This window comes from Brugia malayi (assembly GCF_000002995.4).
Source record: "Brugia malayi strain FR3 genome assembly, contig: Bm_v4_Chr1_scaffold_001, whole genome shotgun sequence".
Taxonomy (NCBI): Eukaryota; Metazoa; Nematoda; class Chromadorea; order Rhabditida; family Onchocercidae; genus Brugia; species Brugia malayi.
The window spans coordinates 1,865,902-1,877,887 of NW_025062475.1; the positions used below are offsets into that span (position 1 = coordinate 1,865,902).

The 11,986-nt window shown below is 27.1% G+C and overlaps 1 protein-coding gene across 2 annotated transcripts; it reads right to left on the reverse strand.

The window, feature by feature from the left end:
- Nucleotides 1-2,504: 2,504 nt before the first annotated feature.
- Nucleotides 2,505-11,165, reverse strand: Bm9260 (Uncharacterized protein; the record flags this gene model as incomplete). Of its 2 annotated transcripts, XM_043076262.1 has the most annotated exons (22): nucleotides 2,505-2,610; nucleotides 2,884-2,985; nucleotides 4,134-4,336; nucleotides 4,768-4,839; nucleotides 5,145-5,282; nucleotides 5,468-5,532; nucleotides 5,684-5,780; nucleotides 5,836-5,937; nucleotides 6,078-6,246; nucleotides 6,408-6,528; nucleotides 6,866-6,936; nucleotides 7,194-7,294; nucleotides 7,407-7,484; nucleotides 7,831-7,930; nucleotides 8,131-8,226; nucleotides 8,423-8,508; nucleotides 8,641-8,682; nucleotides 9,046-9,084; nucleotides 9,434-9,529; nucleotides 9,654-9,817; nucleotides 10,466-10,624; nucleotides 11,114-11,165. In XM_043076262.1, 22 exons carry the CDS (start codon nucleotides 11,163-11,165, stop codon nucleotides 2,505-2,507), a joined length of 2,259 nt encoding a protein of 752 aa, XP_042932196.1. The 2 variants fall into 2 exon arrangements, with proteins under 2 accessions (XP_042932196.1, XP_042932197.1); XM_043076263.1 differs by lacking the exon at nucleotides 11,114-11,165 and having other exon boundaries at nucleotides 10,466-10,517.
- Between the last annotated feature and the right edge of the window lie 821 nt (nucleotides 11,166-11,986).

Consider the following 11,986-nt stretch of genomic DNA (forward strand, 5'->3'; position numbering starts at 1 on the left):
CGTCAAAAACTAGACCAGAAAGACACCACAACTAACCAAATTATGCACTCTAAACAGAGAACGATTTGAAACAAAAAAAGGAAATGGCTTCCAATTAAACGCACAAAAATCGAATATCTACGTCATCAGTAGTAACAGTTTAACAATTTGAAGTTTAATGGAAAAAAGTAAATTTTTTAAATTACATTAAAATCGTATCGCAATTTATCACACTATCCCTGGTCTTTCTTAAAGTTGTGAGAAAGTGCAAAAAAAAAAGGAAAAGATGAAGAACAAGTCTCTATGTGCTTGATTTTTCATTTAACAATTATCAAGAAGTAAAATCTGACAAAATCTTAAGCTATTTTATCGGGTTAGAATCGATGATTATATGATTTGGATAGTGTTCAATTAATCTCTACAACAATATAAATTATTTCAATGATGAGAAAATTTATGCTACATAAAAGCAACCAAACTGCAAAAAAGTATTTCTTCTAATAATTAAATATAAAAACTAATATATAAGAAATTTTTGCAATTCTCTGTTGTTAAATACATTCTTTAACTTCTAATTTTTCTGCACAATGATTTGATTATTATCTTTGATCATTTTCTTTTCTCAGTCTAAGGATTCATTCTATTTAATAACAGTTATCATCCATTTAACATTTTTTGCTTCTTTTAATCAGCAAATATAATTTATATCATTCTGATATATAAAAAAAAAAAAAAAAACTTATTCCTGAGAAGTTCAAATATAAGCATACATTTAGCTTTTATACTTTTACATCTTTTCAATGTTCATAATAATTCCTGTCATTTATCAACGACAATAACGAATAGATAGCGTTAGATGATAATAATATGAAAAGAAATTAAAGTCGATAGAATGGAGGTTATATTTACTGATAAGAGTTTATTTACACATACATACACATGCATACGTACATACATATATATACCGAGTTGGCAAAGCCGAGTCACAAATGGATTCCAAAATAAGAGACAGACAGTTAAATAGCAGTTTAATAATCAAAATTTAAATTTCTCTACCGTTAGTTATATTTATTAAAAATTTCCCCGTCATATTAATTTACCCGCGTCCTTTTCCCATTTCCTTTCTTACCCAATTCTTTTTCCCCAATTTTTTATGCATTTATCAACTGATACCACCCATCTACTACTACTATACTATTACTACTGGTAACAAAGCCTGAAATATGCCAAAAGGTTGACTGATCAATTGATATGGCAAGAAGTTAGACACGTCGAGGAATGGAATGAAATATAATACTGAAAAAGGAGGGAGAGAAGACAGAAAAGAATAGGCGCATAATGGAATGTATAGGGATGGTGAGAGGGAGATGTTGAGATTATATGAAAATAGTACGAGTTAATAGAAATGAAGAAGAATCGGGTATTACTCTTTGTCCCTCTCTTCTGTTTCTGCCAGAAGATTGTTCAACAAATTGTTGTATCGTTTGTCATTTCAGACGGCGACGTGTCATTTCATTTTGGAGAGGCGTAAGTGTCGTCGGGAGGTTAGACGAGTTAGAGATGTTAGGTGAGTTAGATGACAGAGTGAGTATAAGGATGGTGATGGGATGTGGCACTGATTGATTGTTGGTGGCGGTTTGCTAAATTAGATTTTTTCGCAAAAGAAAGAGGGGAAAGGAATTATGTAATATGACGATATTATTGTCACTGACTAGTTATAAATTAAATTTTCAGAAACAAAAAAAAAGACCATAAAAATAGGTAGAGGATTGCTATTAATTCATTATTTGATATGAATGTATATCTGATAATATATCCATTATCACTTGTTAGCAGTGATAATAATTTATTAATGCAACCATTGATTTAAGCTGTTTACCAAAAAGAGCAAGAAATATAGAAATGATTACGCAGTTGTTAGTAATTTATATCCATTATGGATATAATCTGATAATATTGCTATCACCTTATCATTAAAATATAATTTACTCAATTAATCGCAGATGCATGTTGTAAAAACGGAATACATTGCATACGAATTGTACTCATACTATATTCAATAAATAGATACAATGAAATAGAGTTAATAAAATTGTATGTACAAATGATAAGTGTAATAGTATGGACAAATAATATTTCAACATTTGAGGTAACTTCTGTTGTTGTAATAAGTATCACTTAAATGACACACATTTTGATTAGCTGTCAATATGGAAAGTTGGCACAATGAATGGATAATGTAACTAGCACGTTAATTCATCTTTTTCTAGTTGATAAATGACAATGAGATATGAAAAATAAGACGTATAAATCAAAAGCACTTTAGCATTAAGATAAAAATTTTAAGTTGTAAATGTATTATCAGAGAGAAGAGTGAAGTGTACAGTTTTCTTCGGGCGTTATCAATGATGCAGATAGCCTAATTAAAATGTTAATAAGCAATGTTTAATAGAGTGCAGATAAATTGTAGGGTAAATATAGGTAAATAATATACTAGATAAATTAAACAACAAGATAGTATTAGTCTAGGGATGCAATGGAGTTGTATTGGAAATAGCAGATTTTGTCACTGTCGTTGTTAGTGTTGTTGATTTTGAACTTCCTTGCTGTGTAGTTGTTTCACGAAGATTCCTGAAGAAAATTAGTAGAAAAAAACAGCAACTGAAAAGTTTTTTAATTTGATTTCCATATATTTGCAATGATTGCTAAGAAAGCATTGGTAAATATAAATAGGCATGATTCACTTATTTCATAATATAATCAATTATATACGAATAAATTTGCTGATTAAGGAAAACCTTTCTGTTGTCTAATCAGTAGAATGTTTTGAATGTTTCCAAATGGATTTCATTGAAATTTCTCCACCAAATCACTAATTCTAACATAGAGGATTTATAATCTTACTTATCTGGTGAATTCATTGCTTCTAGCTCCAGCTCTTGTATTTTCTTCCTGAGAATAGCTAATTTTCCATGTGCTTCTTTTAGTTCTCGTCCTTGTAGAGTGCTAAAAAAATATTTACATATATGCTGGAGATTACATTTTTTTTTTTCAGTTTAATCAATTTATTAAATTATCACTTATTCAAATTTTAAAAGAAATGAATGAAAATACAGCAATTATAATAAAATGCATTTGCTTCTAACATCTGTGTTCCATTTTGGATTGTTACAATGTCCTTAATAACTTAACTCTACCAATAAACTTAATTAAAAATTTTTAGATGTTTTACAGAAAACAAAAAACAAAAAACAAAAAAAAAAAAAAAGGAAAACCATCATAAAATCCGAAATAGCATAATATTATTTCCGAAAAGACTATCAAATTTCTTTTTTAAAATAAATGCATCATATGTTGGTAAGAAGCTTCTTCAAAGACAAACGAAACACTTTGTTCATCTTTTTTATTGCAATAATTGATTTTTTGCTTCTCAGATATCATTCTCTCTATATGCAGTTTCATTATCTTAATTCAAAAAAGAGAAACTTCAAGTTTTTGAATCAATTAGACTGTTATATTCTGTTCCATATGCCTAGTCATCATCAATTATTATACATTCTAACTAACATAGCTGAACAGGAAATGCAAGCCAAATTATCGAAGCAAAAATGCACTTTTTCTGTAATTGAATAAATTAACCTGTTCTCTAACAATTTTATTTTATGCCTAATAACTTATCGTGCTTTAATTTTATCTTACTTTTGTCCTAAATTGGTATTGCATTTTTCTCATTTTATGATCAGAATAATAATCATCATCTCATTTTCCAAAACTCGATAATTTTTCTACGTATCAATCGCTAAACCTTTCAATATATATTTCTTGTCTATTCAAAATAATCTTTTATTACTTGTTTGAAAGAATAAAATACCTCCTCACTATCTAAATAATTTTCAAGAGCATTTGCATCACTATTAATATACTCCGATATTGTTTATATAATTTTGTTACCCTAATTATTCTCTCTCCTTCCGTCATTCATTTTTGCGCCCTCATTTTGCTCACTCTTACTACTTCCATGTACACATTAATATCTATGCAAAATCAAAATCAGAGGAAATTTTCGAAAATCTTACAAATAACAAACAAAAAAAAAATTAAGATAAAACGAAAACATTCCAAACTTAAAACAAAAATATAAATGGAAAATTTACAGTTTAGTTTCCAAATCATATTTTAACTCTTTCAATTTTTGCATTTCACCAGTAAATCGTTGCCGTTCTTGTGCAGCTGATATAAGTTCTGCATTTTTCTCTTGCAATAGATCTTCTAACTCTTCAACAGTTATTTTTAGTGCACTTCCTGTGACTTGTTCTACTTGCAAACGATCTGCTGAATTGGCAAGTTCTGTTTCCAGCTGTAAATATGCATTTTGTAAATTCTACTTTCTGAATGAAAAAAAAAAAGACTCATGAATAAATAGCTTCATGAATAAATATCATTCAATAAATAGCTTGATGAATAAATAACATTCAGTATAATTATTTCAATGATATGGAAGATATCGGCGTTTTGATAATTAATCTTTTAATCCACAAATAGCATTCTTCATTCAAAAAGCAAGACTTAATTTCTTTTGTTAGTCACTCTTAATTCTTGAAAGAATGAAAATATATAACGAATAACAGAATAGCATAAATTAAAAGATTATAACTAAATTGACATATAAGCTTGTAGCACAACCATTCTTCGCACTAATTATTCATTATATCAACCAAGGAATATCAGTTCATTACAAAATCAATAGATATTAAAAGAAAAGAAAAAAAAAAACAAAAAAACTAATACCTTCATTAGTTTCACTTCGGCAACTTTTAAGTCATTATTCAAATCCAGTATTTGTGCTTCCTTCTCTAATAACTGAAAAATTATCACTGCTTATTGCTTTTGAAGGAATCATTTTATGAAATATAAACTGGACAATGAGTGAAAAAAAAAAAAAAAATGCTCATAAAAATGTTCGGAAAAATGGAAAAATAACGTATTGAAAAAAAAAAAAAAAAAAAAAACGATGTAAAATAAATTGCAAACGACATAAATTCAAAAAAAAAAAAAAAAAAAAAATAGAAAAATACAAAAAAATCAATGTCAATCTTCACTTCATTATTATTTATGCTTCTTTCCTTATTAATATATATATATCATACATAATTAGATAACCTAACCATAGTTCGTGCTTTAGCAAGATCATCATGCATCGAATTTTTCAATAAAACTTCTTTCTCGGCCTCATCTGTTTTTAATCTTAATTGATCTTTTAGTGACTGAAGTTCATTCTCTAGGCGAGTCATTCTATCCAACATCTGTAAATCATTTTCTAAATCTTAACAAATAAAGGTGTGATTTTAAACCACACATTTTTTTTTTTTCAGAAAAAGCGCAAAATAATTCAATGTTCCAATAAATAAGGTAGGATATTCGAATGGAAAAATGACGAAATTCATTCATTGAGCATTCATTGAGTTGATATTTGAAGAAAAACATTTACCGTTTGTTTTTCGTGATGTAATTCTCGTACTTCCTTCAATAACTCACAGTTTTCATCAGTTGCAGCTGAAAAAAAAAAAAAGAAAACCAGATGGAAAGTTTGAATAATTTCATACAAATAAGAATACCTCATTTTTACATAAAGATCCATCAATTTAGTAATGGATGCTACACCAAAAAACTTTCACAAAATAAAGCCAATTTTTAAAATATTTACCACAATGATTCTGAATTTCTTTAATTGGATCATAAAGTGGTGTTTCTAAACGATTAGCAGCACAAAGTTCAGCAATCAATGCTCCACGCTCATCATCCTGTAAAAAATTCATAATAAAACTTAAAAAAAGAAGAAAAAAACCAGACTCTAACCTTTTGCTTAATAAGTTGATGGTATGCTTGAATTTGTGCATCGTGCGCTTTGTTTTCTTCAATTTGCTTTTCTTCCATGTGTGATAATTCTTTGCGCTGCCTCTTTAAAAGAAAAGAAAAATTCATAAATGCTAAGGTTTTACAGAAACAAAGAATGAAGTGATGAAATAAAATATTGAAAAACTTAAAATATAGAAAAATATAACGAATAAATAATTTTAAAAAAAAGAAAAATGAAAAACCTCAATAATTCCTAATTGTTCGGACTTTTCCTGAACAATTAAATTGTTCGCATGTTCCAATTCGGTATATTTTCGTTGCAGTGTTTCTTTTTCTCTATTTATTACTCTTAACTGATCCTCCAAACGTGTTAATCGTTCTGTTTGGTTATCAATTATTAGCGTTAATTCTCTACAAATGAAAAATACAATATTCGAAAAAAAAAATGCTAAATCTATTTAATCCAATAAAACAAAATCATATAAATAGATGAAAAAAAAAATATAATTAACAAGAAATACAACATAAAGCAAAAAATACAACATAAAACGAAATAAAAATAGCTGACAAACCTTTTGTCCTTTTCAAGCATTTCAATTTGTCGTGCGATAGCAAATTGCTCATTCTCATAAACAGAACGCTTTGCAAGTGCTAATTCTTTTTCAAGAAGTTCGATCTTTTTATCTGCTTTATCTAAATGTGAAATAATTAAGAATATGTAGAAAAATGATTCATAATTTAATTATAGACAAGAAAAAGAAACTTCTTAGAATAGAATATTTTTTTGGAGGATTCTTTTCATCCCTTTTTTTTTCTCAGAAAAAGTTCAAATCAAATGTAAACAATGAAAAATGATATACACATAATCATTAGTGGAAATATTTTGAAACATTTTGGAATATATTTTCATGAATTCCCAATCACACAAAGATATAATAAAAGAATGATCTTTGAGTTAAAGTATTTTATATGTCAATTTAAGTTTTGATTTTCCAACATAGAAACTATCTGCAAAAACAAACAAACAAACCAAGTTTGTCCTGCAGTTGAGATATTAAGCATGCATCGATTTTGGAAGCAATCTGATCATTCTGATCAAATCTAGATGATCATAAATACATTCAAGAAGTGAAACAATTATTCAAAAAACCAGAAAATTAGTTATATTTTGAATAATGGAAACTTCATGAAAACTTGATATATTACTTTTATCATCAATACATTCTGGATAACAATAAAATTGCATCATAAGTGATCTAGAACAGATATTAATCTACTACAATTCGAAACGGAAAAGTAATACTTCAGATACATGACTATAACAGTGATGCATTTTTCTTTTAAAATACCAAACCTACTTTGTTTGATTTTTAGCACTTTGTTCAGTAATTCGTCTTTTAGCCAATTCCATTTCCAAAGATTCACACTGATGAAGTAATTTCTGGTAACTGCTCGACAGCTAAAATCGAACAATTAATTTCACCACAAAATTAGAAAAACTGTATTTCTGATCAAATTTATTTGAAAGGTATCTGTGGAAATTAAATCCGAAAAACAATCAAGAAACTTACATTATTATTTTCATTCTTTAGAGCATTTTCCACCGCTCTATTCCTCTCTTTCTCCATTTCCAATGCAAGAGAAAGCTTCTGGAAAAAAAAAAAAAAAATGAAAATAACTTATTTCAAAAAAAATTCTGGTTGAAATATAAAAATAAAAATACATTCCGTGACAACTAGCTTACAACATTACTATCGCGATTAAAATGCCAAATTTCAAGTAAGTGGAAATAATTAAATTTTAAACCAAAAATATACGCTGCTATTACACACAAAATGTGAAAAATATAACTGAAAATAAATCTCGGTCTATTGTGCCATTAGGAAGTGAAAGGGTTAAAAACTACAAATCTGAACAAATTACTGATCTGTTTATTCAGTCGCTTGTCACAGTAAAATTCAACTAAATTATCATTAGTAAATTTCCAATATATACCTGAATCTTCTCTGCAGCCGTTACATTTTGTTTTAATCGATTTGAATCACTCTCATCAGGATTCGTAAATTCAGTGATATTTATTTGTTTTGCATTTAACCTAAAATAAAACCATCAAATGTAAATTACACAACTAATAAAAACCATTTCTAAAACCCGAAATTTTTAAGCACACCGTTTTACATATCAAAATATATATAGTGTAAAAAATATACATAGGGAAATCTTTCTTCAAAATAATTAAATAAATGAATAATAATTTTCACACTCAAAAAGTAAAAAATATAATGAAGGATTAACATTTTGTTCCAATTTTTTATTCGATTTCGACAACATCCGCAGTACGGATTAACATCAGTTTCAAAGATTGCTGGAGTAGTTGTCGAATATTCAGTGCTAAAGAATGAAACATGATATAACAAGTCATTACTAATAAATTTCTCTCATCTAATACTATCTTTCAATTTTATACTACGAATCAATTTCTTTGGCACTTAATCGAACTAATATTTTTCTTACTAGAGAGAGCAATAAATCTAAAATAAACATGCAAAATTTATGATAATAACTATACAAATCAAAATGAACTCACTTTTGTGGTTCATTATGTACAACATCGTAATTTTCTTTATTCTCTTTCTCTAAACGATTTATTCGATCCAACAATTCGGTTCTCTCCTAAAAGAAAAAAATTTTTTTTTTGCAAATTTTCCATTTAACATTTTAAATTGAAACATATATTACAGTATTTAAATACAGAAAATTTTTAACATTAAAATCAAAATCATGAGAAATTAATACAGCACTAACTTTTAGCAATGCTTTCAATTTCGTTTCTATATGCTGGTTAGCCTATAACAAATATTTTGAAATTCATAATGACAAGAAATATTAAAATGAAGATTTCCAACTTCAATTTTACATTTATAAATAAATTCTAGACTTATAAGTATTAGCACACTTATGAGTGATGGTTGTTCTGCTGAACAACTTTCTAGTTTAACAAACACTCCGTATTTTTTATTATTATTTTAATTCTGTGCTAAAGTAAGTTGCGATAGAAAGTTAGTACATTTCACATGAAATAAATTTTCCATTGTTAGACAATAGTAAGATATAACTACTGATTAACTCTCCTTAACATCAGTTCAAAAAAAAATTCACAAATTGCGATGGAATTTTTTTTTCCAAAATTTAGGTTAGTTTAACACATACAACTGACTGTGTAGAAACTCCTCTCCATCGCTCTTGAAGCTGAAACATTTGCCTTTCTTTTAAAATGAATTATTAAATGCATAAAATGCAACGTAACTTCTAAACTGCCAATTGAATGAAGTTACTCAACAATTTATTAAATAAATAAGCTTAATTATTTGCTTTTATTCCTACATATAAACTAAATTTCAATGTTAAAATCATGTGTTCCATCTTCAGTAAGTTAATTTTGACAAAAGAATTTAGGATAAAATTACGGATACAAGTGTAGAAGAAACAAAAACAATGTTAAACAATACTATATTACATCTAAATAATACTATCAACATACGTGAATGAAGTGTATTTTAAAATTAGAAAAAATAAAAACAAAATAAGAAAATAAAACCTCTTTCTGAAGTCGAGATATTTGCTCTTCACGTTCCGAAATTGCATTGTTATAATATTTTTCTGCTGCTAAAGCTTCACGTCCTTTTTTTAGTAGCTATAAAAAAAGGAAAATGAAATGAACAATTTCACATAAAGCAAATGAAAATTGAAATTTAATTTGTACATTCAATCATGAAATTTAACAAAATCTTATATCAAATTTTAAATTATCTTCTCACCATACTCTGTAATTTATCAACACATTGCTGAAGATTGCTATTTGCATTTTTAATCATTTTAAATTCATCACTACGACCAACTGATACAATAGCATCTGGTTCCAAAGCAGCCACAGATCCGCGTAGTAACACATTTAAAGCATTGTAACTTTTGCTACGCTGATCTAAAATGAAATAAATTTGCAAAATTTATTTATTTTGTAAAAAAATCGATCATATAAGATTTTATTTCACAAATAAAACCATCAAAAAAAAGCAGGAATTTAAAGTAATATTAAAAACAATTCAATTTTTCCATTAAATAACCTTCTAGAGAATAATGAAAAAAAAAAAAAAAAAAAAAAACAGCAAGTTAACATCACTACGCTTTTCTACTTTTTGTTTCTGTTTTTTTTTCTTTTTTTTTTTAGAACCATACTGCGCTCTGATTGATAGATAAATAAATTTACTATTCGTTTAAGAAAATTTAGAAAACTTTTCACTCAATTGAAAAATCATATTTAACAAAAAAAAAAAAAAAAAAAATTAAGAATGCATAAGAAAAAGCATAAAGTCTGTTTCTTACAGAAGATACTTCCAAAGTTTCCCAATTATCCTATGCTAAGCTTTCCATTTGAGTTTTTGAATAAATTATAGAAAATTGCTTTTTTTTTTTTTGTAGTAAAATTACATTTGTGATATGAAGAAAGAAAATGTGATAATAAACGATGCGAAAATTAAACAATTTAGGAATAAGTAAATCATCGAAAAATTTTTTGTATATTTGCAATTCCAAGGAAATTAGTTAAAGTCAAAAAAAAAACAAGTATTACCAAGATGTGAGCATGATGCACACTTTTTCATCATTTTTAACTGCTTTCCCATACTTTCATTGTCTCGTTGAACTTTTCGCAATTGCGCTTCAAGTTGTTTACAATGAAAATTAAGTTGTCGTCGTCTTTCTTTTTCACCGTGTAACGTTCGTTCTGATACTATAAAATTAGCAAGTCACATCGCTTGCAAAAATTACAATAATGTCAAACATATTTTAACAATTTTAATTCAGAAGTCTCCTTTTTCTCTTTTTTAAATTTAAAAATTATTCTCTTTAATACTTCAAAATCAATACTGAATTTGGAAAAGATTCTAAAAAATTTTTATACAAAAACTACACTGCACTGAGCAGACTTTGTCAGTTATACATATCCCAACTTTTGGATAGCTAATTCACTTGAAAAGATTCATAGCTTTGTTCCTTAAAATGTATGCTAGTTCATAATAAAATGTAAATGCCAATTTATAAATTTTAACATTTCTTACCAATCATTATCCAACAATAATTATTAAAAAATGTTTTATCATAATGTAAACAATTCAACCAAACTCTAATATTGTCTAATATCTTCTGTTCTATTTTTTGCATTTATTTTACATCAGATAAATAATAGATAATCAAATAAGTATTCATCAAAAATTGTTACCACGAAGACGTTTCTCATATTCTTCCTTCAATTGTTGAACATATGTACCCATTTGGATTCTTCACAATTATTTAGTACTGCATAAATTGGACTGAGAAATGGCTCTGCAATTCAAATTTGTAAAGAATTTCAACACTAAAAGTAACATCATAAATATTCTGTCATTTACTTTATAAATTTAAGATGTCGAAGCTTTGATCTGTTTTAGATCATACATTTTATATTAGAAACACAGTAATTTGAAAGCTTAATCTTTAGCAGTAATACTTAAAAGTCGGATCTTCTGATAAATTCAAGAATTAATCAACGATTAAATGAATAAAGTGCACAAGAACCAAAGTGCAAAAAAAAAAAAAAAAAAAACCCTTACCACATCAAATGATCAAATTAAAAGTTATAGTTCAAAAACATTTCTTTTTGTATATATTGCAGAGCTAATTGATATAGCTATGCACCTGCAGAAAACAGTTCCTACATAATTTGATAATGAAAAGTGGTGATTTTTGCAATTAAATCACAAAAAAATAAATGATAATGTGAGAGCGATGGAGGGACTGGACAATCCATCAAACAAATAATGGTGTAAAATGTGCAAAAAAGATAAAATAAACAATTTATTTAAAATGTCAAATTTAACCAACAGCAAGAAAAACAACAGAAGCAACAACAACGATAGACAACAGCAGTAGTTATATGTACACAATAAATGGGTAAAGCTGATAACACTTAGAAGTTACCTGCAATTAATATTCTAGAATCAATCAGGAATCACTTAAGTACCCGCTTATCAACCATAGCAGATAAAAAAAATACAAAACTTTCAAAGAAAAAAATGCTCGTCCAAACAGAGGGCAAATTGGAGTAATCCAATAA